A 26,400-nucleotide genomic window follows, 5' to 3' on the forward strand; every position below is an offset into this window, starting at 1 on the left:
CAAATTTTTTATTTTGCACGATCATTTCTTTATTTTTTGTAATCAAATTCGTATAATTGTAGATCATTTCTTATTTCGAGACGATCATATGTTAGTGGTAAAATTGCATATATTTAGTGATCAAATTCTTATTTTTTGGTGATCAAATTCTATTTTTATTGCTATCATAAAAAAATTGTGATCATTTCTCTTTTTTAGTGATCATTTCCTATTTTCTTGTGATCATTTCTTATTAAATAGCTATCACTTTAATTACATGCCAAACAAAATTCTGGTTTTTCCTGGGGTAATGGCGTATCACAATTTCATTTTTATGCCCACCCTGAGGTTCCTGCAAAATTTCATGGAGATTGGCTGACTAGTTTCCGAGATCGTCCGTCGATAGATAGATAGATAGATAGATAGAAACATACAGAGTAAGTTGAAAGATTTTGATTGTTTGGGAAAAGTCAATTTGGTGCATTTTGTATGAAAAGTGACCAATTTCAAAACGATATATCTCCGGCAATTTTAAACCTACATAGTCGAGTGGTAGCTCGTTTTGTTCGTATTTGAAGCGAGAATATGATAGAATATGTTTTGTGGTGATATAAACCAAAGGGTAGAAAGTGAAATGTTCGGCTATATATAGTTGCCGAGTCTCAAAAAATTTTCTTCGTTGTTTTTTTGGAAGTTAGACTGCGTCAAGTCCTCCGCTATCGCTCTGGACATGATAGATTTTAATAGTTATTAATTTTGCTTCAAAATTTTTGTGTTTACTAATGTCTATTAATTATGAACGTTTCTCACAACTCCCCTGCTAAGTACTTAAGGAATGTTCATTTCTAACAAACTTAAACGTGTTCAGAAATTGTTTCCCAACAATTCTTAATCCAACCGTTTCTGCACAGAAATATCGTCAACAGCGTATCTCTTCGAACAATGGTCGTTCTTGTGGCTGCCACTTCCAGCACTGTTGCATCAATTTATATCTAATGGAATACAGAAAAACAGTCACTTTCTTCCTTGTCAAACAAGATTGCTATCACTTACAATCGCCTTGGACAGCCAGGAGGCTTATCCAGTCGATTTCCATCTTCCAAATAATTGTAAAGTGTCTCCTTTGAATCGAATTCGGGGTATGGGACCGCACCGAGTGACATTATTTCCCACAGTAACACTCCATAAGACCAACTGATTCCATCAAAGCACAATGAAATAATGAAAAAGATGTTTAGAGAAGCTATATGTGTTGGCGCTACAAATCAAAATATCGATAAGAAATACACCACCACCCTATCGGTCGATGATGTCACCAGTCAGTCATTGGCCTAACCAAGTTTGCATCTGTTGACAGCTGCATATCAAGTTTAAGTTCAAGGTTGAAAACGAAAGTTTTGTTGTTGAAGGAGTGCAAAGTAAAATATCTAAATTCCGTGATCATCGGAATCAGTTTTAGTTCCAAAGTACGAAAATAATTCTAAGTCAAACAGTTACGATCGTGTGTGTGAAGATTTGTGGTCAGTTTCGGTTTATAATCAAATTGTTGTGAGGGTTTCTTGGAGCCGCGATTCTAATCAAAGCAAATTTTATTTTATTCGAACAGAAACGTCGATAGAACGCGGCTAACTCATCTGCTTGAAAGACCGTTCCTGCAAACAGGACATCCAACGGTGTCAAGGTAGAAAAAAGGAAATTAATTCAAATCCGAAACCGAAAGTAATTTTATTTTGTTTAGTCTTAAGCTTTGAGGTTAGTTTCCCACACGATCTCGCGAGTCAAATTAGAAATCCGCACGGAAAGTACCAAAGTAAGAAATTGTTTTCACTGATTCGGTTTAACAAGGAAATTAACGAATTGTAATGATTGTTCTTAGGTATTTTTAAGAGTGATATCGCCAAAACTTGAACCAATTTCAAAACAACGGCTCAGCGATTCGGGCAAGCTATAGCTCGTTTGAATCGTCTTTCAATTCTGAGAAATAGGGATCTTTTACTTTTTCTGTTAGTTTCCCATTTTCGGAGTGAACACGTGAAAGTAATAGCATGTCAATTGGTCGTGAAAACAGTTTTTCGGTGATAGCTCGAGATATAAATCTTTCTAAAATGTGAAATGTTGTAGGAATATAGGCCTCTGGCAGACCTTCAAAACGAGTATAATCATCGGTAAGTACAGCCACCCGTTCTGGACTTATGACTCAAAAAATGGTGAATGTTTGGACAGTGCTGCTGGCTTGCAACAGAACTTTTCCGCGGAACTGACTATAGGGTGTTGTAGCTGGACTTACCCTCTTTCGTTCCACGTATAATACACCCCAGAAAAATTGTGTTGCGAGCCACAAAGTTAGTCGAAGTAAAATGCCGCTCCAGTAGACCCATATTTTTCAGTGTTTTCAACTTGTTTTTGGTCTTCAAACAGGCTGGAGAGATGGGAATGAAATAAACTAAATCAAAATTACATGTTTAGCTCGAAATAGTTTTGAACCGAGCGATCATGGGCCTTGAAGATGTTGCTTTCCTCCTACTTCGTAGTAGCTGGAAAACATCATTTATTTGACTTCATAAAAATATCAGGAACTCAATTGCTTTCACCGAATATGGGCTTATTGTAAAGCAGAGGTGCGCATCGTTCATTTACAGTCAATAAATGGTCAACCAAGATGTAATTTGTACTTCACAAGAGGTCACAACCGTTCCCAGCTATGGAAAATGTGTAAAAAATCCAGTTTTTTCACAAACATACTTTTTTCTGTGGAGATTTTAACTGCTTTTAGTTAAGGTCTTAAGCTATGTATTCTTAAAACAATTTTTTGTGTCAAAAAACTGGATTTTTTACACATTTTCCATAGCTGGGAACGGTTGTGACCTCTTATGAAGTACAAATTACATCTTGGTTGACCATTTATTGACTGTAAATGAACGATGCGCATCTTTGCTTGATAATAAACCTATATTCGTAGCAAAAAATTGAGTTTCTGTTCATTTTGTGAAGTTAAAGAAATGAGGTTTTCCACCTACTACGAAGTAGGAGGAAAGCAACATCTTCAAGGCCCATGATCGCTCGGTTCAAAACTATTTCGAGCTAAACATGTAATTTTGATTTAGTTTATTTCATTCCCATCTCTCCAGCCTGTTTGAAGACCAAAAACAAGTTGAAAACACTGAAAAATATGGGTCTACTGGAGCGGCATTTTACTTCGACTAACTTTGTGGCTCGCAACACAATTTTTCTGGGGTGTATTATACGTGGAACGAAAGAGGGTACGTCCAGCTACAACACCCTATAGTCAGTTCCGCGGAAAAGTTCTGTTGCAAGCCAGCAGCACTGTCCAAACATTCACCATTTTTTGAGTCATAAGTCCAGAACGGGTGGCTGTCCTTACCGATGATTATACTCGTTTTGAAGGTCTGCCAGAGGCCTATATTCCTACAACATTTCACATTTTAGAAAGATTTCTATCTCGAGCTATCACCGAAAAACTGTTTTCACGACCAATTGACATGCTATTACTTTCACGTGTTCACTCCGAAAATGGGAAACTAACAGAAAAAGTAAAAGATCCCTATTTCTCAGAATTGAAAGACGATTCAAACGAGCTGTAGCTTGCCCGGATCGCCGAACCATGGTATTCATTTTCACCAAAATTGGTTCAAGTTTTGGCGATATCACTCTTAAGCGGTTCAAAACAATAAACACAAAATCAAGAATCCGGTTTTGTTTTGATTGGAACGAGCTATAAGAATTTTGGACAGTCGGATTTCGGAGCTCAAAGGCTTCATTCTTAAAAATACTTTGTTTACGTTGTCCTGACTGGATTGGCCAAAACAATGACCTGGAAAAAGGGCAAAGGCAAGAACAATCGTGATAAACGTCAAGGTCAACAATTCAATCAAAGCCGGCAGGAGAAACATCAACAAGTCAACATTAGTCAAGTGACATGCAGTTTGTGCAACTCTCCATCCCAACCCGGCGAAAATTTCGTACAATGCGATGGATGTAATTTGGACTTTCATTTCAAATGTGTTGGCATTACGAATATCGGTGTCGACGACGAATGGCGATGCGTCAATTGCTGCAAGAAGAATGCAAGTCCGTCTGAAGAAGATAAAATAAGTTTCGTCAACCTCTGTGATCAGTCGACTATGAAAAATCCAAATGATACTTCGGACAACAAAAGTCAATCGTCGGTAGCAAATGGAAGTGGCCACAAAGTTGAAGTTTCGGTCGACGTTCATCAGCCAATGTTAGAAGATATTATCGATGAGGAAGATCTTGAAAGACTTCAGACTCCGTCTTACCATGAAACCCGACAATCGACTCACCCACGCAATCGGAACGATTCGTCGAACGGTAATGTCGAAGCTTCTGACGACATCCATCAAACAAGTCAAAATGAAGTGATCATCGGGGAACAAGCTGACAGGCAGCAGTCTCAATGCAACAATCGTCAGTCAACTCAAATCAACTATCGTAACCCACAAGAGTCCATCGATGATGTGAATTTAAATTCAACTCAGTCAATCCGTCGTGACGCACAAGATTCGATAAAAAATGCGAAGGCAAGCAGTCCAGCAAGTAAATCTAAATCGATAAAATCACTAATCGATGGGTCGATTCGATCGGCAAAATCCACTTCGTCAATTTCATCCAGCAAGGAGTTACGTCTTCAGCATGCTAAAGTCCAGTACGAGCTACAGGAAAGAATTGATAACGAAATCCTGAAAGCAAAACTCGAGGCCATCAAAGCGAAGGAGATTCGATCAAGAAAATTCTTGGAGGAAGTTTATAAATCCAAAAGTCAGAGAGGCAGTTCGTCTTCGAAAGGATCAGTGAGAACAAGCAAATCGCACGTAGCAAGTTGGGTAGAAGATCAACAAAATCGAGCATCGGCAACCGACAAAATTAATACAAATTTTCCGGATACAAATAACCAACTGGGTTTTGATGCGTCAATTTCGATGAACAAAACAGAAATCGAAAACATCATTCAGAAACGAATTGGAGCTTCCAGCCGACAATTGGATCTAGACCGAATCGACAAAATGACAATCCAATCAGATCCTATAGCTGGAAAAGCAACTTTAAACCAAAATCATCCGAACACAGAAGCTCGTGAATCTGAACAAATTGAAGTCCCAAGAAGTCGTAGCACGATTCTACCACATCGTCAGTTCAAAAATGAACGACCAACTTACAACACATTCCAGCCCGATGGAACAGGTCAAAACTTGGAAATTCCACCAAGTCTATCCGAAATGCCACAGTCTTCCGGTAGAAATGAAGTTGTCGACAAAGACTTGCACAATCAGTACACCGTTAAAGGAGACATGTTTCAGCCGAGGATAAGTCAAACGTACAGAAGCATGTATCCACCATACACTGAATCGAAAAAATCAGAAGCTGCTAATCCAAGACAATCGATTTATACGACAGCGGCAACAATGAATCCGATCGTGAGTTCCAATGTGTCGAAGCCAGTGGAACATGTACCGCAAACGTTGAACGAACGAACGTTTCCAATGTATAGCAAGCCGTCAAATCTGCCAGTTTTAACACCAAGACAGATTGCTGCAAGACAAGCGCTGCCAAAATGGTTACCAAAATTCAATGGTAATCCGGTCGATTGGCCAAACTTTATTACACGATATGAGAACACAACTGCGTTGTGTGGTTACTGTCTCGACGAAAATCTTGAGCGTTTGGAAAAATGTCTGGAGGAGCCAGCAAAGGGTCTCGTAAAAAGTCAACTCATGATGCCCGAGTGTGTCCCGGAAATTATTCAAATCCTCTTTGAACGATTTGGTCGCCCAGAATTAGTGATGAAAGCGACTCTAGACGCCATCAGAAACGAAGCAATAATCAAACCAAACCAATTAGAACATTTGTCAGATTTTGGCTACAAAGTTCATAGTGCGTGCAATGTCATTGACAAATTGGGACTGTCGTATTATTTATACAACCCGGAACTCGTCCAGGAAATCCTACGGAAGTTACCACATCAAACCAAAATCGACTTTGCTGTATATTCCGAAAACATTGAAGTCGTGACGTTACGAACACTTGCCGAGTGGCTGCGAGCTTTATCAAGGATGATCAACCGTTTATCACCAATAGATTTAGTGTTTCCAAGCAATTCAGACGACAAGGGAAAAGGTGATTCGAACAAAAATCAGGATCGCAGAAACGACAATTCAAGGTCGAAAGGTGGTTACTTAAACGTCCATGATGGAACAAAATCTACGGATTCCAATACGAAATCGGAATGCGTTATGTGCGACAACAATTGCAAACGGCTAGAGGAGTGTTCTCAATTCAAACAATTAAGCGTAAATCAAAGATGGGATTCACTAAAACAACACAATTTATGTCGACGTTGTCTAAAGCCACATTCAGGAGACTGTGCGTTGTCAAAAGAGTGCGGAATCAACGGCTTCAATTTCAAACACAATTCGATGTTACACAAGGACAAGAAAGCCAAAACGTCATCGAAAAATCAAAAACCCGATGCAAAAAATGCTAACCAGTCAGGGAACGTCAAAACCGGAAGTAACAATACCCACTTCCAAAATGACAAAGAATTATTCCGAACAGCACTAGTGGAGCTGCATCACAAAAACCGAAAGGTTACAACATTCGCTCTCTTGGATGAGGCATCGTCGTTTACCCTCATGGAAAAAGAGACAGCAGAAAAACTCAATTTAACCGGAAAACCAGAAACAATTTGTATGGTATGGACAAAGGGAATGCATCGACAAGAGCAATCGGAGATGGTAAATTTAGAAATTTCCGGAAAGTTGATGGTCGACGGCAAAATCATTCCTACCGAAAAATACCCACTGAACGGGGTTAATATCGTGAAAAGACTCGATTTACCCGAACAATCGTTACCAATTCACGATCTTCAGCGAAAATACAATCATCTCTCAGACCTACCAATAATTGGATACGAAAATGCCAAACCAACGATTTTAATTGGTATCAGAAATGCTCGATTAGCAGTGGATCGAAGGAAATGTGGACGATCCAATCGCCACACGCTCACGACTGGGATGGCAAGTCTACGGTGCGTCAAAAGAAGACTCGAGTGGTTTCGTGCAAGTTCATAGAGTCGTAAAATGTCCATGCCAGGATAGAGATGAAGACCTACATAAGATGGTCAAGGAACACTTTACGTTAGAGAATTTCGGAGTCGTTCCAAGTTCAGCGAGTCTGGATTCGAAAGAGAACGAGAAGGCACTGAAGCTAATGAAACAACATACAATTCGAAAAGGTGACCGATTTGAGACAAGATTGTTATGGAAGAACGACGCATACTCATTGCCAGACAGCTACCCAATGGCCATGAAACGTTTGTCATGCCTCGAGAATAAGGGTCCGAAAGTTATTCAAACCATCGACGAATCAATCAAAGACTACATGGAAAAGGGCTACGTTTCAAAGTTATCAGAGTCCGAAGCTACAGTTAAAACCAATCGAACGTGGTACCTGCCAGTTTTTACAGTTGTGCATCCGAAGAAACCGGAGAAATTAAGAACAGTTTTCGACGCTGCAGCTCGGGTGAAAGGAGTGTCACTGAACTCAGTCTTATTCACGGGTCCAGACCTGTCAATGTCGATTGTTGACATTCTGAGACGATTCCGAGAGCATCGAATTGGCATCAACGGTGACATAGCCGAAATGTACCACCAAGTTATGATCAACGAAGAAGACAGAAATTCTCAAAGATTTATTTGGCGAAATGGAGACAAATCAAGAAAACCGGACATTTATGTGATGAATGTAATGACCTTTGGTGCCACTTGCTCCCCTAGTCTGGCTCAATTCGTTAAAAATCTCAACGCAACCGAGCACCAGAATCAATACCCACGAGCTGCAGAGGCAATTATACGATCCACTTGGTTTATTATCGCATTATCTGATCCACGTCAAAATCCTTCTTCAAGGGCTGTGGAGAACAAAGCTTAAGTGGGACGAGCAGATACCAGAAAATTTGAGATCAAACTGGATTCGTTGGCTTAATCTGCTGCCTAACGTCGAACGAGTGAAAATACCACGCTGGTACTCCGATAAATTGAGTCCAACATCAACGAAAAATATCGAATTACACGTTTTTGTCGATGCTGGCGACCATGCATATGCAACAGCAGCCTACCTCCGCATAGAAGATCAAGATGGTGTATCAGTCTCGTTGGTAGGCTCAAAAGCCAGGGTAACACCACTAAAATACTTATCAACCACACGAAAGGAATTACTGGCCAGCGTCCTTGGTACAAGATTTTCACAAAGCATTCGAGAGGGACTGTACTCAAAAATTGACCGAAGAATAATTTGGTCAGACTCGATCACGGTTCTCACATGGTTACAATCCGAACATCTAAAGTATCACCAATTCGTGGCTCACAGAATCGGAGAAATTTCGGAGGCGACTGAGCTATATGAATGGCGATGGGTTCCATCGAAACAAAACGTTGCTGACGAGGCGACAAAATGGGACAAAATTCCATCTTTCGACATGGATGGCAGATGGTTCACAGGACCGCAATTTCTAAAGTTACCAGAAGCTGAGTGGCCAAAATTGCCACAAAAAATCACTCCAAATGGTACGATGGAAGAAATGAAATTATCCTGCTCTCATTCGCGACTTGTGGTGCCAACTTTGCTGGACATTAATCGTTTTTCCAAAATTGGACGGGCCATAAGAGCGGTCGGTTATGCGATTCGATGGGGAAGAAGATTGCTGGCAAAAATTCGAAAGTTGCCTGCTGTCAACGGACCACTTACCATGGAAGAGTTAGTAAAAGCAGAAACATTGCTATATCGACAAGCTCAATGGGACGGATTTACGGAAGAAATGATCACGCTGATTAGAAATTCGAAAAAATCCAAGCCAGCACAAATCGACAAAAGCAGCCCGATATACGATTGTGCGCCATATTTGGATGAGAGTGGCCTTATCCGACTGGACGGTCGAATTGATAATGCAAAGGCATTAACCATTGACACCAAAAGACCAATCATTCTGCCACGAGATCACCGAATAACAAGATTGGTAATACTCAGTCAACATGAAAAAATGTTTCATCGAAATCATGAAGCTGTCATTAACGAACTGAGGCAACGATTCTACATACCTCGTATTCGAGTGGTATACAAATCAGTTAGATGGAACTGTATGAAATGTAAAGTGCGCAGATGTCGACCGCGCCCACCGATGATGGCTGACTTACCAGCTATTCGTTTCGTACCGGGAATTCGTGCATTTACGTTTACTGGCGTCGATTTTTTTGGTCCGTTAAACGTTATGGTTGGAAGACGTCCGGAAAAGCGATGGGGCGTACTTTTCACATGCTTAACAACTCGTGCAATCCACATGGAACTAGCCAGTAGTCTCAACACACAGACATGCATCATGAAATTAAGAAACTTCATCAACATCCGGGGAAGGCCAGTTGAAATTTATTCCGACAACGGTACAAACTTTAAAGGAGCCAACAAGGAACTGCTCAAGGAACTGGAAAAATTAAATTTGGAGGAACTCGCCACATCGTTCACCAGCTGTTACTCAAAATGGAATTTTAATCCACCTGCTGCTCCTCACATGGGAGGACTTTGGGAACGCATGATCAGAACGGTAAAAGAATGCTTAGAGGACGCAATGACAAGTCGCACACCGAGAGAGGAAGTTCTCGACAGTTTACTGAAGGAAATCATGAATGTAGTCAACTCAAGACCGCTAACGTTCGTGCCACTCGACTCATGTGAAAGCGAAGCATTAACGCCGAATCATTTTATACTCGGCGAGTCGAACGGATTAAAGCCACCGGGACAGTTCAAAGGTGACGGTGCATATCTTCAATCATCTTGGAAGGAAATTCAACGCTGCACGAACATTTTCTGGAAACGCTTCATCAACGAATACGTTCCAACCTTAACCAGACGGTCAAAATGGTTCGAGCAGGTTAAACCGTTGGAAGTTGGCGACATCGCTATTGATTTCGACGAGAACCAGCCGAGAAACACGTATCGCAAGGGTAGAATTGTCGAGACCATCATCGGCAGTAGAGATCAGGTACGACGAGCAAAAATTCAATTTTCCGATGGAAGTGCACTGTGGCGTCCGGCGGTACGACTTGGGGTTCTCGACGTACATCCACCAGCACCAACCGACGAAGAAAGTTTAGACCTCCATAAGTTCAAAACTGGGGGGAGAAATGTTGGCGCTACAAATCAAAATATCGATAAGAAATACACCACCACACCACCCTATCGGTCGATGATGTCACCAGTCAGTCATTGGCCTAACCAAGTTTGCATCTGTTGACAGCTGCATATCAAGTTTAAGTTCAAGGTTGAAAACGAAAGTTTTGTTGTTGAAGGAGTGCAAAGTAAAATATCTAAATTCCGTGATCATCGGAATCAGTTTTAGTTCCAAAGTACGAAAATAATTCTAAGTCAAACAGTTACGATCGTGTGTGTGAAGATTTGTGGTCAGTTTCGGTTTATAATCAAATTGTTGTGAGGGTTTCTTGGAGCCGCGATTCTAATCAAAGCAAATTTTATTTTATTCGAACAGAAACGTCGATAGAACGCGGCTAACTCATCTGCTTGAAAGACCGTTCCTGCAAACAGGACATCCAACGGTGTCAAGGTAGAAAAAAGGAAATTAATTCAAATCCGAAACCGAAAGTAATTTTATTTTGTTTAGTCTTAAGCTTTGAGGTTAGTTTCCCACACGATCTCGCGAGTCAAATTAGAAATCCGCACGGAAAGTACCAAAGTAAGAAATTGTTTTCACTGATTCGGTTTAACAAGGAAATTAACGAATTGTAATGATTGTTCTTAGGTATTTTTAAGCGGTTCAAAACAATAAACACAAAATCAAGAATCCGGTTTTGTTTTGATTGGAACGAGCTATAAGAATTTTGGACAGTCGGATTTCGGAGCTCAAAGGCTTCAATATGCAAGCTTAGATAATAAAAATCCTGAGACCCTGATAAAATCGCATTTTTCAATAATTTTGATTAATTACTTCGTGTAGGCGTCCTGAGTAATTGTATGCGGTTTAATTGGGTATTTTCTTTCCATTCTGTCCGTCTGTCACGTTAACTTGAGTAAATCTTACCGATTTTGAAAAATGGTTTTCTCTAAAAGGTAACGTGGATTTAAGGTCGAAAATGGGCATGTTGGCGTTAGGGTTACGCAAGCAAAAGAGATACGCACTATGATCAGGGACACAGAGGGGTCACGTAGGCAATACGCAATAGGTATACAGAGTGAAAGTGACGTTAGTAATTGAGTGTCAACTTGAGTGTCAAGTATCTGGTATCGCTAAGGGCGAAAAATAGAAAACCGAAGTAGGGGAAGAGTAAATTCTCCTGTCAGTTCGCTTATGATTCCTAGGATCTGTCCATGTGCCTGTTATTGGAGTGTGTTGATTGAGTGAAATTTTTTAACCACTTACACATCCGTGCTGCTTTCGTGTATTATAAAAAATGTCATCAGAGCTTCGGGCGCCGTCAACCGGAATGGTATTTGTTCACCGATTGGTAGCAGTTCTATAGCACCTTGTCGACGCCCATATCTTGCTAAACCAAAGTCAGCTATCTTCACAATGTTATTGCGGAAAACTAGTACATTACGCGCAGCTAAGTCGCGATGAATGCAATTGATAGATGCCAGATGCTCCATGCCACGGGCCACTTGATTTGCAAATGAAATTAATTGTTTCAGAGTTAAACGTCTGTTCTCCCGAAGGAAACTGCTTAGGTTGCCTTTATGTGCATATTCAATGATGGCGTAAGGTGGACCGCCGTCATGAGTACAGCAACCCAGTAAGTTGACAATGTTTTTGTGTTTGCCAATATTTTTCATTATGTCGATCTCACGCGCTAAACACTCAATGTTATACCTCGTTGGAATTACAAGTGTTTTGACAACAACTTTTGTTCGGATGCATGCGATGCAGATTTTTTCCCATATCTCGATTATGCGCGCAAAAACGGTGTCACAAAATCCAATTTTATTTCTGTTCGGTCTCCTGACTGCTTGTTTTCCTAATGGTCCACGTGCTGTAGCCATAAATACACATCCAAAGTTACCTGTACCGATAACATTTGCTAGTGTGACACGATCTCTTGGAATTTCCCAAGTAAAATCAGACTCGTCTCGTGAATTGATACGTAGAAGGCTCCTGATTATCCGGAATGGCCATTGATGAAATGGTTTCTTTAATATGATTACCAAACAAATAGAAGCGACTAATACTGTCACCAAGACGAGCAACCAGAATGTGCTATCTACAACTAAAGAGATGTTATAGCGAAACCAAACGACTTCAATTGGACATCAAATCGTGTAACGTGCCACTTACTTTTGCCATTGATCGGAGTAGATTTAACTTCTTCGACAAGAAGCTGTGTCGTGTGACTTATGCATCCATGGATGTTGCACAGCTCACATGTGTAATGTCCAGAATCATCTGACGACAAATTTTTCAAAATCAATGTCCATCTGAGTGTTTCCACTTCGCCAATCCGATCGATGACATCAGAATCTTTGGTCCATGTTATGATTGGCTCTGGATAACCTGCGAAAATACGTCAATGCTGAAAAAGGATCATTCAAATTGGGCGCACGATGTCTTGGAGAGTGGTTGTCCGACTTAAGCGTGTGCATTTGGAATATTTTCAATGTGAAATGTTAGAACTGTGTATGCGTTTACCAGTGGCTGCGCAACGAATATTTAACATGTGCCCAGATGGCTTTAAGATCTTCTGATTCAATTGCTCGGGTTGAGAAAAACGTGGTGGTCGATTCGGTTTATTAGCAACTATTTCGTCTCCCTCGACTAGTACGTGGGTCGTGTGACTGATGCATCCGTGCATGTTGCATAGTTCACACGTGTAATCTCCAGAATCATCCGACGACAAATCTTTCAAAACCAATGTCCATCCGCGTGTTTTCACTTCGCCAATCCGATCGATGACATCAGAATCTTTGGTCCATGTTATGATTGGCTCTGGATCACCTGCGAAATAACGTCAGTTGTGAAAAGAAATCATTCAAATTGGGCGCACGCTGTGTTGGTGGGAGGAGCCATGCGCTTCACACATTCGGAATTTTTCAAGTGTCAAACGTTAGAACTGTGTTTGCGTTTACCAGTAGCTGCGCAGCGAATATTTAACATGTGTCCAGATGGCTTCAAGATCTTCTGATTCAATTGCTCGGGTTTAGAAAAACGCGGTCGTTGATTCGACTTGTTCGAATGTTTATTAGCAACTATTTCGTCTCCCTCGACTAGTACGTGGGTCGTGTGACTTATGCAACCATGGATGTTGCATAGTTCACACGTGTAATGTCCAGAATCATCTGACGACAGTTTTTTCAGAATCAATGTCCATCCGCGTGTTTTTACTTCGTCGATTCGATGAATGTCATTCGAATCTTTGGTCCATGCTATGCTTGGCTCTGGATTCCCTGTTTAAAAAATTATTTTCAATGCATTGGCTTGTTTGAAAAGTTGGTTCTACCATCAGCTGCACAGCGAATATTCAACATTTCTCCAGGTGATTTTACAATTAAACGATTCAATTGATCAGGTTTGGTAAACTGGGGAATTTGGTCCATTTGTAAATTTTCTTGACTGTGAGCAGAATATGACCTGTGAGCCGCAGCATCCTATAAACATTTTAAAAACAAGCATAATTAGTAACTGTTATGTTTTCGCTTAACATTCGAATTTGTCCTTGTGTCGACAATATCAAATCAACGACTTTTTTTGGAGATTTGACTTTGTTAATGGTTAACAGGAACCTTACTGCCTTTCAGAAACGACAGATTGTATATTTGTGAAGAATAAGGTTTTGTAGAAGCAGGACAATATCATTTTGACGATTTTAACGATGTGACGTGCACAACGATACGAAAAGATTCACCACAAAATTTCTACTGAACTGAAAATGTCCGAGCTCCCGCACGGAGCTGTTGATCGCCATGAATGTTTGTTAACGGAGATAATAATTAAGCGTTCGGAAATTATCGAAAGCGTATGAAGCTGGATATCGCGGCTATTATGCATTGTGGTCGACAAAACAGAGTTGAGTTCAATTTGAACATATGGGAGCTAATCTCGACCATATATGATAATCTACAGTCAACTAAATACAAGGAAAACTCATAGATGTTGTCACGGCTGAAGCCGGATTATGAATGATTTTATTACAATTCGAATGGGTTGCTGTGTCACCACACATGTCCCCTTAATCAGATACGTTATGTAGCTCATCTTCGAGTTCAGTAGACATGTCCGCCAATTCAACCAGCGAAGACCATTGTTGGTTTTGACCATTGTCAGGAATTGCGTTTGGAGCGGAACTGTTGTTTATCATTTGTGAGGTATGTCCCTAAGAGTAATTATACCTAGAGAGGAAATTTCGAACAAACTTACGTAAAATATGTGGTCCCAACATAAAATACGAAATGTTTATTGGTATGTGTGTTTGCCCTCTTAATTAAGAGGGCAAATTGAAATATCATTAGCGAAAAAACGTCAAAGCATACATGTGTTGGTGTAAAATTATACGAAATGTGTATCTTATACAAACTGATGTTGGGACCACATTTCGTCGTACAAATTTCCTCTCTAGGTATAATTACTCTAAGGTATGTCCAATATGAGTAACAGCGATTGGTGGGGGCAAACGTCGACCAGTGATTGTATTCCTAACTGGAGATAACGCTTGCATCGAAATTGGAGTGATTTGTTGGCCAATGTCGAAATTGCTAGTGATTGCTGACGTCGGAGTCGGCATTGAATGTAAGTCCGACAAAGTTCATTAGCAATTCTGAACTGAGTCTTATAATTTCAGCTAGCAATTGCAATGAAATCAAAAATTTAATTTAAAGACCAAATTTGCACTTTTCGTTCAGCACGATCAGTGGACTGTACCAATCAAATAAAAATAAATAGAAATATGCCCTTAAGGCACTGCAGTCGTCAACAAATAATAAGAATTATAACATGAAGTTAACATCACCTTCAATCGACAACATTTTAAAATTGTGTAAGTTATGAAACCGTGTAATCTATTCCATAAATTCATTCAATATTCGGCTTCGGCACGTTGTTGTGTTCTCGGCCGAAGCAGAATATCGAATAAATTTATTGAATAGATTACACGGTATATATATATAGGCAGTTCATGGATCACTCGATTCGGTTTAATTGATTTGCCAACTGCGATCATGTTACCACAAACAAAACTCAGACGTATAGATTCACACATAAATGCTCTGTGATGACAGACTCACTGTCGTTTGTAGCTGACAAAGCTTCATGTTTGATGATTCTGGGAACGAACTTTACCAATGGACTTTTGTGGTCCGATCATATAATGGACGTGACAAAAAATGCGGCGAAAAGAATGGGTTTCCTCCGAAGAAATTCTTTTCACCCGCTCGTCACTAAGATATATGTAAAAAGCATAAATTCGATTCCCAATTGTGGGTGGGAGTGGAGCTGGAGCTCGTCCTACACAATTCGGTTTTTGTCACAAAAAAGTCAGCGTAAGCGGTGTGCTAAGCTGTGTTGTGGCTTCTAGATTCTGTGGCACCGTTAGGTGAAGGTGAACTTTCTTTTCTACCGCGATTGGGCTTTGGAATCGCCTATCTGCTCATGTTTTCCCGTCCCGATATAGTTTCCAAGCCTTAAAAAGGAATATCCAGTGTCATTTTTGAAACTACCCTCCCCTCCTTTAGGCTAGACTGTGTATGATAAACTATCGGGTATCAAAGAGTTCCCGATCTCTTATGTCTATGCTGTTGCTTAGAAAGCAAAAAATGGTCCCATTTGGACATTCCTATCATCAAACCCGAATAAAAGAAATATTTTTTAATCTTCTGTCCGTTAAGCCAAGTTAAACCGGTGAAACGAAATTTTGACACAAAATGTATGGGCCATCTGTCAAAATTTTCAGCTCGCGTGAAAAAATGTACTCCGTTTACTTACCGTTGGTTGTCAGAATAATGATGAAAACTGTTCTCTCTTTCCATTGTTATAGCATTAACAATTATTCGAGATTTCACATTGGGGGTTCGAAACTCAACCACAACTACATCTGATTGAATCTGTCATTATGTTGCGTCTTCGATTTAGTATCGATAACGCCTCTTTGTGTTACATGTAATTGTTCGTTTATAATGGCATTCAGTCAGTTAGGCGAAACGCCCGCTGACGGTGTGTGTTGTCTTTGTTTTAATAAACGGTAAGTGTAGTACGTTTCTGTAAGGCATAATTTCGTATACCGACACAACAATTATATGCGCGTGTTACAGATGAAACAATGGAAATACAGTTACAACGACTCTCTGCTTTATAAGGGAAAAGCAAAATAAATTTTGAGATAATTTAATCAGTCATCGATCATCGATGGCTCTTTATCATATACAGGAATTATTCGTTTTTCCGTTTTAAAGATTGTTCAAACACTTAGATGATTAATATGACTAATCAACAAGTGATTAATAAGAGTGATGAAATATGTTAACCGTCAGAAGTCATAAATTACTTGCTACTACTAAATCAACGTAAAATAGTAATTAATCAATTAAATGTTTGTCACTAAATAACTCTCTAATTAGTCGAGATCAAATTAGATTTTCGACTTGCACCGAATTTACGGTTGACAAAAAAGCACCTGATAGTAGTTTGGCTCTTTCAAAATTATGAACAACTTACGTCATTTGCACATGCAATTGTATCCATCAAAATGAATGATATTGTGACTGCCCCAACAAATTTTGCGCATACGTACAATAGAACCATTGTAACATTTAATGGTTTAAAAGAAAGAAAAAAATGTTTCAACCAAAGCTTAAGCCTAATTCTTTCACCACTTGAATACTGAGGCGTAGCGTTTACAAATTTTATAATTGCGCAGTGCGCCGAGTTTATCGAGCTTCAACCGCATTTCGTTCCGCAACTGTCAGCTGAAAAACAATTAAAAATTTTGACTAGACGAATTTTGGTCAAACAATATGTCAATGTATGGCGCATAGCTTCTGCTTCGCGTATATTGGTCCGACTGAAACGCTGATTCCTTTGCTGTAGTCCTAAGGACACAAGTTACACATTGGCATTTTGTTTAGCGGAACTTAATTTTCGGTTGGCAGTGTTGTCATACTTATGCTATTTATACTCGTGATTTTTACCGTCAAACAATAGGCTAGTAAACAGTTGGTCGGATTGTGCAAAATGCGTGAAAAATTCCGAATAATAAGCGTTTTAATCAAGCATGAGAAATGTTTGACAGATAGCCATTTTATGTCAACATTTTTCAGTCATTCTGCATGAGCTCTTTTTTCGAGTGATTCTCATTGAATTTAAGAATTCGTAACTTGACAGGTGTCACCACCCTTAGGAGACGTGTTGTTTTAATACAACAATTTCAAAAAAAATTTGTACTGAAATGCAACAAAAATGCAACAATGCAACACTTTGGTCTACCGTTAGTAATCATAGAGTTAAACTTAACAGTCCAAATGATTTGTAAGTTTTAAGGTGACAATGATAGTTACGAGTTCTTAAATTCACGAGAATCTGCGCCTAGGTCCTTGTGCCGAAATCACGGATTCGTGCGCCTTCAGTACTTTAAGATTTGGTTTGTTGGGCTATGTTGGTTGCAATGTCAACCGGAAATGCTATTTATATGGAAAGCCAAGTTGAGCATCTCCGAAAGTGCAACATTTTTTATTGAGAAATTTCTTATGTTCCGGAAAGTTTGGCTCACTACCGATATTTAATGGAAAAACTTTTTTCTATTGTGGAATCGAAATGGGTGTAATATCTAGCTTCCCCCAAAAAGTGTCTCAGAAATTGTGTCAACTTTTAAGCATTTTTCCTCGGTCATTTCAAATCGATTTTTCATAAATCAGGTGTCATTCAACAGCTAATTTCAGGAGTTGAGGTATCACAGTGAACTTTGAACATAGTCGTACTACTTGTGTCATGCACATGGAATTTTCTTTTTGATTTTAGTTTTGGGCAGTCCCGTGACTTGACTTGAGTAACCAAAACGTGCTCCTGTGAAAACGTGCTCCTGTGAGCGCTCCCATTGGACCCGTGATTAATAAACACATAAACTGAAAATCGAAAGTGCGGCAAAATATTGAGAAAATTCGGATTCTGTAAAAATAGTTACCGTCGGTGAACTACTGACATGTACTACCAGTACAGTCGAATTGGACGAGGTCTACATTATGTTAATTAGTTAGTCATGAAAGTAATTCGGTGATTACTCTTTACGACAAGTTAGAAACACAATTGCGTGGTATAGAGTCACTTGGTGTCACCTGAGATAACTATGCTGCGATGCTCTATCCGCTGGTAGAGTCAGCATTGCCTGAGGAAGTGCTGAAAACTTGGCAACGAACAAGGTATCCAACTTTGGCGAATCCACAAGAAAATGCACAACTCAAAGATAAGCTCAGTCCTTCGATGTCATGCATGTGTCTGGATAAGTATTCTCACCAGATGTATTTTTGCACCTAGGTCGTCTTACTAACAAATTCTAGAAGGGGCACACACTTTTGGTTACTTTTCAATTTATTTCTTCGTCGTTTGTGTAAAATAGGTTTCTGGAGCTATTCTACGTAATTCTAAACAAAACCTAGCGTCAAGTTATTTTCTTACAATTAAAATTTTGCTTTCGAGTGCAGGAACACTATGTTGAAGATTAAACTTAGCATTCTCATAAATTCTAATTGAGTTAAATCAATCAAGTTGGCACTTGAGGAAAGACAGTTTTTATGTTTATTCTGTTAGAATCAGCGATTGAATAAACATCACTTTTTTGTATCACTGCTTTTATTCCTCACCGCAAACTGGAACCTCTAACAGGTTATGGGCCCAGATCAGGGATAGGGCAGTGAAAAGTAGAAGATGAAGATGGAAATAAAATCGAGAATGAAAGTATGCTGACATGGACTGAAAACGGAGTAGGATTTGGAATATGATTTGGAAAGGAAAGAACGTTGACGACAGGACTAAAAATGGACGAAAGAATGGATTGCGAGCAATGACAGAACAAGAAACAAGTGTTATTTACGGCATCGACATTGGCAAAGTTTACCGGACGAAAGAAAAGAAAAAAAAGAAAAGAAAAGAAAAGAAAGGAAAAGAAAAGAGAAGAAAGTGGAACAGAGTTTGAGCAACAGAACTTGAGCGGAGAGCAACAAAGTTTGAGCAAAAGAAAAAGGATACAAAAGAAGAAGAAGACAAAAGAAGAAGAAGACAAAAGAAGAAGAAGACAAAAGAAGAAGAAGACAAAAGAAGAAGAAGAAGATGGAGTAGAGGATGATAAACAGAACAAAAGAAGAAAACAGAAGGCGGAAGACGAAGACGGAAGGCAATAAGACGAAGGTGGAAAATTCATTGGGACAATGGTTGAGAAATCGGTCGCCGCAGAGTCGGTCGTTGGTGGCAAAGTTGCATGTGAAGGCTTCGATAGTTCTTCGTACGGCGGAGTGTATGGTTATGATGGAGAAGCTGGTTACGGCAGTCTATATGGTTCTGGTTAGGGAGGAAGTTAACGGAGACGAAGACTTAAGATAAAATTTGATTTATTATGTTGTCGCTATGCAACGGAGAATGATATTTATTCAAGTGGTAGAATTTATGGGAATGAGAAGAAGTGTTGAAGATTGAACTTAGCATTCTCATAAATTCTAATTGAGTTAAATCAATCAAGTTGGCACTTGAGGAAAGACAGTTTTTATGTTTATTCTGTTAGAATCAGCGATTGAATAAACACCACTTTTTTGTATCACTGCTTTTATTCCTCACCGCAAACTGGAACCTCTAACACACTATTCACTTCATACTAAAAGTATTCTAGGTTAGGCCTCTATCGGGAAAAGAAAAGCATTCGCTTGGTGCGAGATATCACCTTTTCACGTTCATCAAAATTTCCAATCTTTGGCTGAAACATTTTCCTTGTTATTTTCGAACAATGGTTCAGGATAGTAACAAAGAAACCGTAGCTAAAAATAGCTCCGAGGGAGCGTGGCCCACTAAGTCAACGCACTCCAATAACAGGCACAAGAATTTTTTAACGGTCATTTGCCCTCTTATTTCGTATGGAACGTCCGTAACGAAGTGGCCCATTCCAACATAAAAAACTGAATTTATATGAGAATTTTAGACTACTGCGTCGTGGAGGCCTCTTATTTATGTCTGTTCTCGTGCCTGTTCTCGGAGTGTGTTGACTAAGTGGACTCCACTTTCAACAAATTTTTTTTTCTCTCATATAAACAATGAAGGTAATGCACCCTCAGCTGATGTTGCTGCACCTGCTACGATGGATGACCCCACTACTAACTGCAATTTGACCCAAACGAATTCAATTGCGCATTTGCATTACCTTTAGTGTTTATATGAGGAACTTTGGGCAATGGGACCAAATTCCCCAAAATTCATGAATTCTGGTGTCTCTTACTTAACATCCGAATGTAATCGGTTTAGCTCAAGAAATATAAATAAAAAGGCCATAGAGACAACGGAGACACTTCGATGTGTTGTTATTTTAGAGAAACAGAACGTGACGGAAAAATTAATAAATTTCGAGCATTTTGTTTCCCCTAAAATATGCCCTGTTACGGAAGCAGTAAGGTTACACGGTCGTACGAGGCTAACGATCCAGCGTCTGCTACGTTCTCCTCCACTCGTTTCCAATCCAATTTCAATTTATCAGTAAAAGTTGACTTTGCTTGATGATATTACAGCTGCTTGATAAAAGTTGTGAACCTCTAGCTTCTTACCACTCAAACTAATCTAATCTTAAATTGCTGCAATGATTGTGGAAGTTTTCTATTGCGCCTATAAAAAGCCATAATTTTATAAATCTCAAGTTAACAGTGGACGTGTCTGTAAAATTCCATTTGAATATGAAACTTTTCATATTTTTCGCAATAGTTTCTTTGGCAAATGCCCGCGACGCTAATATCACTTGTACCCCATCAGTTACTACTGTAACCGGTACACACGCACCATCACAAGTCTGTTCGGGCGAATTGATATTCGAGGATAATTTCAATTTCCTCGATGTGGCGAGATGGAAGCATGAGGTATCATTGGCTGGAGGTGGAAATTGGGAGGTTCGAAGTGCTTTTTGTTTGCCCAATGGAAAAAAAAAGGAAAATCCATTTTGTTTGTGCTTTCGCGTTTCTAGTTTCAATGGTATGTGAACGATCGCCAGAACTCGTTCGTGAACAATGGCATCTTGAACTTTAGACCCTCGTTTACCTCTGATATATTTGGTGAATCGTTTTTGACTTCCGGTCGGGTTATTATACCACCTGGCGAATGCACATTGGCTGAGTGGTACGGATGCGACCGGCAGGGATCTGTCAATAATATCATCAATCCGATAAGAAGTGCCCGGCTTGATACACGCAATTCATTCGGTTTTAAGTTCGGTACACTCGAAATCAGGGCTAAAATGCCAGCCGGAGACTGGCTTTGGCCCGCTTTGTGGTTGATGCCTCAACGTTCCGTATATGGTGGATGGCCTGCGTCAGGTGAAATTGATTTGTTAGAACAAAGATCGAATCGCCAGCTGTACAACGGTAATGTTAATGTTGGCGTTAATCAGGCTGGCAGCACAATGCATTTCGGACCACGGTAATGAATTTGGAGAGAAACAAACGGATTGAGTGATTGACACGTTTTTGTGTAGATGGGACTTCAACGCGTGGGAAACGACTCATGGCCTCCGAAATCAGGTTCCAGGTTTCGATGCAAATTTTCATGTTTATCGATTAGAATGGACCCCTGCTGGACTACGGTTCCTAGTCGATGGAAACACAATTTTGAATGTGCCTGTCGGTAATGGATTTTGGGCACGTGGCGGCGCATGGTTCCAATCGAGTGGTCTGCCTAACCCTTGGCTCGGCGGAACACAAATGGCTCCGTTCGATCAGGAGTTTTTCATCATTATGAACCTAGCTGTCGGAGGAACCAATTTCTTTGCTGATCACTTTGTCAATCGTAATAGCCCCAAACCTTGGTAAAATTAGCTCGTTGACATTCTAGTCTGGGCTGCTATGGCAGAAAAATTCGTCTCGCTCGCTGGTGAAATTTTAACTGTCAAAGTTTCCGAACAAAATTTTCTTTTTTGTCCTCACGGTAATAACTAGTTAAAGTCGGAAAAGTGGCACAGAAAAATCGCTAACTTTGAGACTCATTTCCCTGGCCATTTCTTACGTGTGGGGTGTTTTGGAAAGAGCTCCGAACGATTTTCACTCAAGAAATTACAAGACTATGATACCTCTGACCAACTATATGACTGGGTCTGAGTCTTCCCAAATGCATCTCAAAGCTGGAACTCAAGGAGAACTGGCATTTTTAGCAGTTTTCTGTTGTCTTCTCTGGATTTGAGCAAAGATCTCTGTGTTTCGATGTTAGTTCCTACAATTCCATCACTTCAAAGACTTGAGGGAAGTCTGAGATGTTTGTAGGTCAGTTCCTAAAATTTCATCACTGCGAAAGGTGTATCATCTTCTTAAAGCTAGAACTCAAGGAAAACTAACATTTGCAGCAGGTTTTTCTAGTCTCCTCTGGATTTGAGGAAATGTTGAGGTGTTTGGAGGTCAGTTCCTAGAATTCCATCACTCCGATTGGTCGCTTCCCAACGCTAGAACTCTAGAATGAACAGTACTTCCATCAGTTTTTTAAAGCATTTTTATTGATTAAAAAAGAGGTCTCTAGAGGTTAGTTCCCAGAATTCTATTATTCAATTAAATGTTCTGAGTTTCAAAAATCATTGAGATGATAAAAACGTTAAAACTCGCCAGCGAGCGAGATGGCATAGCAACACGGACTATTCTGTGAAAGAAGTTTACATTTAGGTTATTCATTTTCGTTCGACAGGCTAAACACTTCGCCAAGAGCAGCAGCTGATTTCTGGTCGGCTCGTTCAGCTTGGCAACCAACTTGGACTTTGCATAACACGGACAGTCAAATGCAAATTGATTATGTTCGGGTCTGGGCCTTGTAATTTTTCGCTTGCTGCATTCCATTCAACGTTAAATTCAATTTCGCGCAACAATAGTTATTTCCGTACAGTCAGAGGCAATGAAATTTCAGCATGAGATTGCTTCAGCTGTTGATCCACACGTACAATCAAAACTGTTTATATGCTTAACACTACCACACGCGTGCATGTAGCAGCTTTAACCGATAAACAGTTGTGATTGTATGTGTGAATCGCCTGAAAAACAGATGAAGCAAACTCATGCTGAAGTTTCATTGCCTCTGACTGTATCTGTTGTGGACGGTAGATTTTAGGTAATTTAGCTTGTAGCCCGAACGGTGTGAGGGCGACATCTGAAAATGACTAAAATCAACCGTGCACGACAGATACAACTTTTCATGCGAAAGGACGAAATGGCGAGAAACATTCTGATATTTTGTCCCGTGGCTTGAGAATCTATTAAACAGATGCAATCGTACGGTGGAAACTTTTTATTTATCATTTCTTCATTCCATCGTCATAGTGCCATAGTTATCGTTATACGTGGCACTGGTTTTAGCACTGACAGAAGAGGCTTTTTTTAGATTTATCAGTATGGGAATGGGACACAAATCCTTTACTTCCTCTCTGCTTCATCATATAAATCACGTGAACGGTCGTGTTTTCACTAGGAACCTGTCGAGTGTGGTATGTTGGAAATCCAACGCTTCGCACCAGGGCCTCCTTTTGGACATTTTTTTGGAAACTTTTTCAAAAATTTCCAAAAAAATTGACAAAAATTTCCAAAACTAAATTTTTTCATCATTTCTAACGGTCCTGAGCTCAGTCTTGTGTTTTATCCGGCTCTCAATTATTTCGTTTGATTATTGACGCTACTTCTTTCAAATTAATCATGCTCGACTTCATTTGAAAGGTGATAGTGTCAAGAATCAAACAAAATTATTGAGAGTCAGCTATAACGAAAGACTGAGCTCAGGAGTTGCCAAAAACGTTAGAAATGGATTTTTTTTGTAAATTTTGGAAAACAAGATAACTTAGACTTTACTACAAAAAGCTTTGGGCTCGGCCCCAATTCCAGTATGAGCCAACATTGGTTAGACCATCGCTTTCGCCCCTTTGGCTTACATTTTTCTGTCACTTTGGGCCCTTAGGCTTACCTTTTTCAACTTTCGTCCCCAGTAGGAGGCATATAAAACTTAATACGTAGCTCTTTCGGCCTCCTCAATCGATTCGCTTTAGTTATTTGTGTATCTGTTTTGGACGATTGCTGTTAGGCAATTTCCCGAGTTGTACATGCGAAAGTGCCTAAAATCAATCGTCCAACTCGAGTCGAGACGAAGCCTTGATAATGATTGCGTGGCAATCGAAACTAGTAGGCAAAAATCACAATTGGCATAATTTAAAATAAATAAAGCGAGTATTTGAATCGACTCCAAACGCATTTTTTAGTTTGTTTTCACGTAAAATTATTATAATTGTGCCGTGTTCCGTGCCGTCTTTGAATCATTTTGGATTAACGATGGGACTAAAATCGAAGTTTCAAAGTCTTAATGAGTTTAAAATATTTTCATTCAAAAAAGTGTCGGACATTTAAAAACAATCATCAAACGGTTGACAAAGGGTAGCGTATACAGTTAATAATGCTCATCGATCATTTTTTAAAGCTTTACGAGAGCTCAGCGGACATTATTTCAACGATGGGAGAGCATTTATTAAAAATTTAGCCTCTCGTAAGACTGCACTGAGCGTAAATAAATGTTCGTTTCTCTTTAGTAAGCTAAGAAGACTTCGCGAAGTCTAATTATGCCACCTCTTCTAATAAAAATATCGGCTGAGTTCTAATAATTCTTCGCTGAGCTCTAATAATGCTTCGCTGAGCTTTAACAAACCTCCGCTGAGCTCTAATAATTCTCCGCTAGGCTTCAGGAAGTGTCCGTTAGGCCTAAGGAAGTTTCAAGAAGGCCTAATGGAGCTAATCGGACACTCAGCGGAGATCTGCCAAAGCTAAGTGGAGTTTTATTAAATCATAGCAACAATTATTAGATATCCGCTGATGCTTATTGAGTGTTCGCTTAGCTTCATTGCCTTACTGCTACGTGCTAAGGTCTGACGGACTCTTACTGAAGCCTAGCGGAGAATTATTAGAGCTCATTAGAGGTTTGTCAGAGCTCAGCGGAGAATTATTAGAGCTCAGCGGAGGTTTGTTAAAGCTCAGCGGACAATTATTCGACCTTGTTAGCTTACTAAAGAAGTGGGAGAGGTTACAATTTTAATAAATGTCTACCATCGTTGAAGGGTCGGACACTTTTTTGAATGAAAATATTTTACCGCCGAAGTGAACACAGCAAACATTCATTCCAATACTTATAGTAGCGGAGTGTCACAATTATGTCGAAATATTTTCTGTGTTTTTGTTGCGACAAAACAAAAAAAAACTTTTTGTTTTTTCATCGAGTAAAAAGTGTTTAGTGTTCAAATATGCCTTGGCGACCTAAAGAGACCATGACCGAATACAATGGAAAGCATAAGAGGTGAGTTCTTTGAATTTTTTCGGTGAATTTTTGTGATAAAATTTTCCATACATTTTCGGGAAACTGTCCTGTCATTTCCCAATGACGGGCCTTAAACAGTCCTCAAAATCAGAATCGTGAAAATCGACAAATGTTATTTTAAAATATCTTGCGCATCAGCGAATGTGTTGAATCTGTGATCGGTCATTTAGAATATATAAAGGGAACAATCAAATTAGCTTCATTGTCAAGATTCTTCTTTTCATATTTTATTGTCAACAACTCGAGATGTATTGATTTATTTTAGTGTATGAATAGTATTTGATGGAAAGTGTGTATGGCGCTTGACATTACTTGAAAAATTTTTCACACATACCTCTACTTCCACTCAAAAAAACTCAAAGACTATTATTCCGAAGAGAGCAACACCTACAGATATAACCCTAAAACGAAAACCCCAAGTGAAACACTAAATTCCAGCTGCTCATAGAGGTGGGCGCCGGTCTATATTTTTCGGCGGCGGCTGTACATTTTTTTAAAAGTATCGGCGGCGGCTGTAATCGGCTGAGCCGAATTTTCAAAATTCGGCAGCGGCGTAGGTCAAAATATATATCGACGGCGGCGGCGAGCTCGGCGCAAAAAACGGCGCTCAAGTGAAAAAAAAAATCTAGAAAAAATTCGTTCTAAAATTTTACATTTGTTTTCGTTAAGAGTGTTTTCTTTATAATAGAGTGTAAATTATAGCTTTACTTTAGCTTTAACTCTCGTTGAGCCTGTACTAAATTAGTACGGGACGGCGAGCCAAGTCATAGATTTATACCTAGTGATAAGCTCCAACCATAAGGGGAGTACTAGTTTCCAAGCCTTATCGGGCACTCCATATA

At 39.6% G+C, this 26,400-nt stretch overlaps 2 protein-coding genes across 3 annotated transcripts; one reads left to right on the forward strand and one right to left on the reverse strand.

Annotated features, from left to right (window-relative positions):
- Positions 1 to 740: 740 nt before the first annotated feature.
- Positions 741 to 13,591, reverse strand: LOC119083927 (fibroblast growth factor receptor homolog 1-like). Its single transcript, XM_037193741.1, has 8 exons — positions 13,509 to 13,591; positions 13,138 to 13,455; positions 12,701 to 13,006; positions 12,350 to 12,565; positions 12,078 to 12,275; positions 11,441 to 11,867; positions 1,033 to 1,173; positions 741 to 971 (listed from the first exon to the last, which is right to left on the reverse strand). The coding sequence occupies exons 1-8, from the start codon at positions 13,534 to 13,536 to the stop codon at positions 899 to 901; spliced, it is 1,707 nt and encodes a 568-aa protein (XP_037049636.1). The 5' UTR covers positions 13,537 to 13,591; the 3' UTR covers positions 741 to 898.
- A 7,264-nt stretch (positions 13,592 to 20,855) lies between these two features.
- On the forward strand, positions 20,856 to 24,223 carry LOC119083819 (beta-1,3-glucan-binding protein-like). Of its 2 annotated transcripts, XR_005088952.1 has the most exons (5): positions 20,856 to 21,129; positions 21,204 to 21,655; positions 21,711 to 22,040; positions 22,904 to 23,137; positions 24,214 to 24,223. XR_005088952.1 is itself a non-coding variant. In XM_037193615.1 (4 exons), the coding sequence occupies exons 1-4, from the start codon at positions 20,920 to 20,922 to the stop codon at positions 23,028 to 23,030; spliced, it is 1,119 nt and encodes a 372-aa protein (XP_037049510.1). In that variant the 5' UTR covers positions 20,856 to 20,919; the 3' UTR covers positions 23,031 to 23,494. The 2 variants fall into 2 exon arrangements, 1 of the variants encoding a protein (XP_037049510.1); XM_037193615.1 differs by lacking the exon at positions 24,214 to 24,223 and having other exon boundaries at positions 22,904 to 23,494.
- Positions 24,224 to 26,400: the final 2,177 nt, after the last annotated feature.

The sequence above is a fragment of the Bradysia coprophila genome, unplaced genomic scaffold (genome assembly GCF_014529535.1).
Source record: "Bradysia coprophila strain Holo2 unplaced genomic scaffold, BU_Bcop_v1 contig_70, whole genome shotgun sequence".
Lineage (NCBI taxonomy): Eukaryota > Metazoa > Arthropoda > Insecta > Diptera > Sciaridae > Bradysia > Bradysia coprophila.

Bases quoted from the DNA above. Each gene is read 5' to 3' on its own strand.
- LOC119083927 (XM_037193741.1), bottom strand. From the start codon at position 13,536: ATGTTGAATATTCGCTGTGCAGCTGATG. The intron at 11,868-12,077 runs GTAACTTTGGAT...TTGAGTGTTTAG, and splicing joins AGCAAATGTTATCGGTACAG to CGCGTGAGATCGACATAATG. The intron at 1,174-11,440 runs GTAAGTGGTTAA...TGATGGAATCAG, and splicing joins CACGAAAGCAGCACGGATGT to TTGGTCTTATGGAGTGTTAC.
- LOC119083819 (XM_037193615.1), top strand. From the start codon at position 20,920: ATGAAACTTTTCATATTTTTCGCAATAGTTTCTTTGGCAAATGCCCGC. The intron at 21,656-21,710 runs GTAATGAATTTG...GTTTTTGTGTAG, and splicing joins ACAATGCATTTCGGACCACG to ATGGGACTTCAACGCGTGGG. The intron at 22,041-22,903 runs GTAAAATTAGCT...TTCGTTCGACAG, and splicing joins CGTAATAGCCCCAAACCTTG to GCTAAACACTTCGCCAAGAG.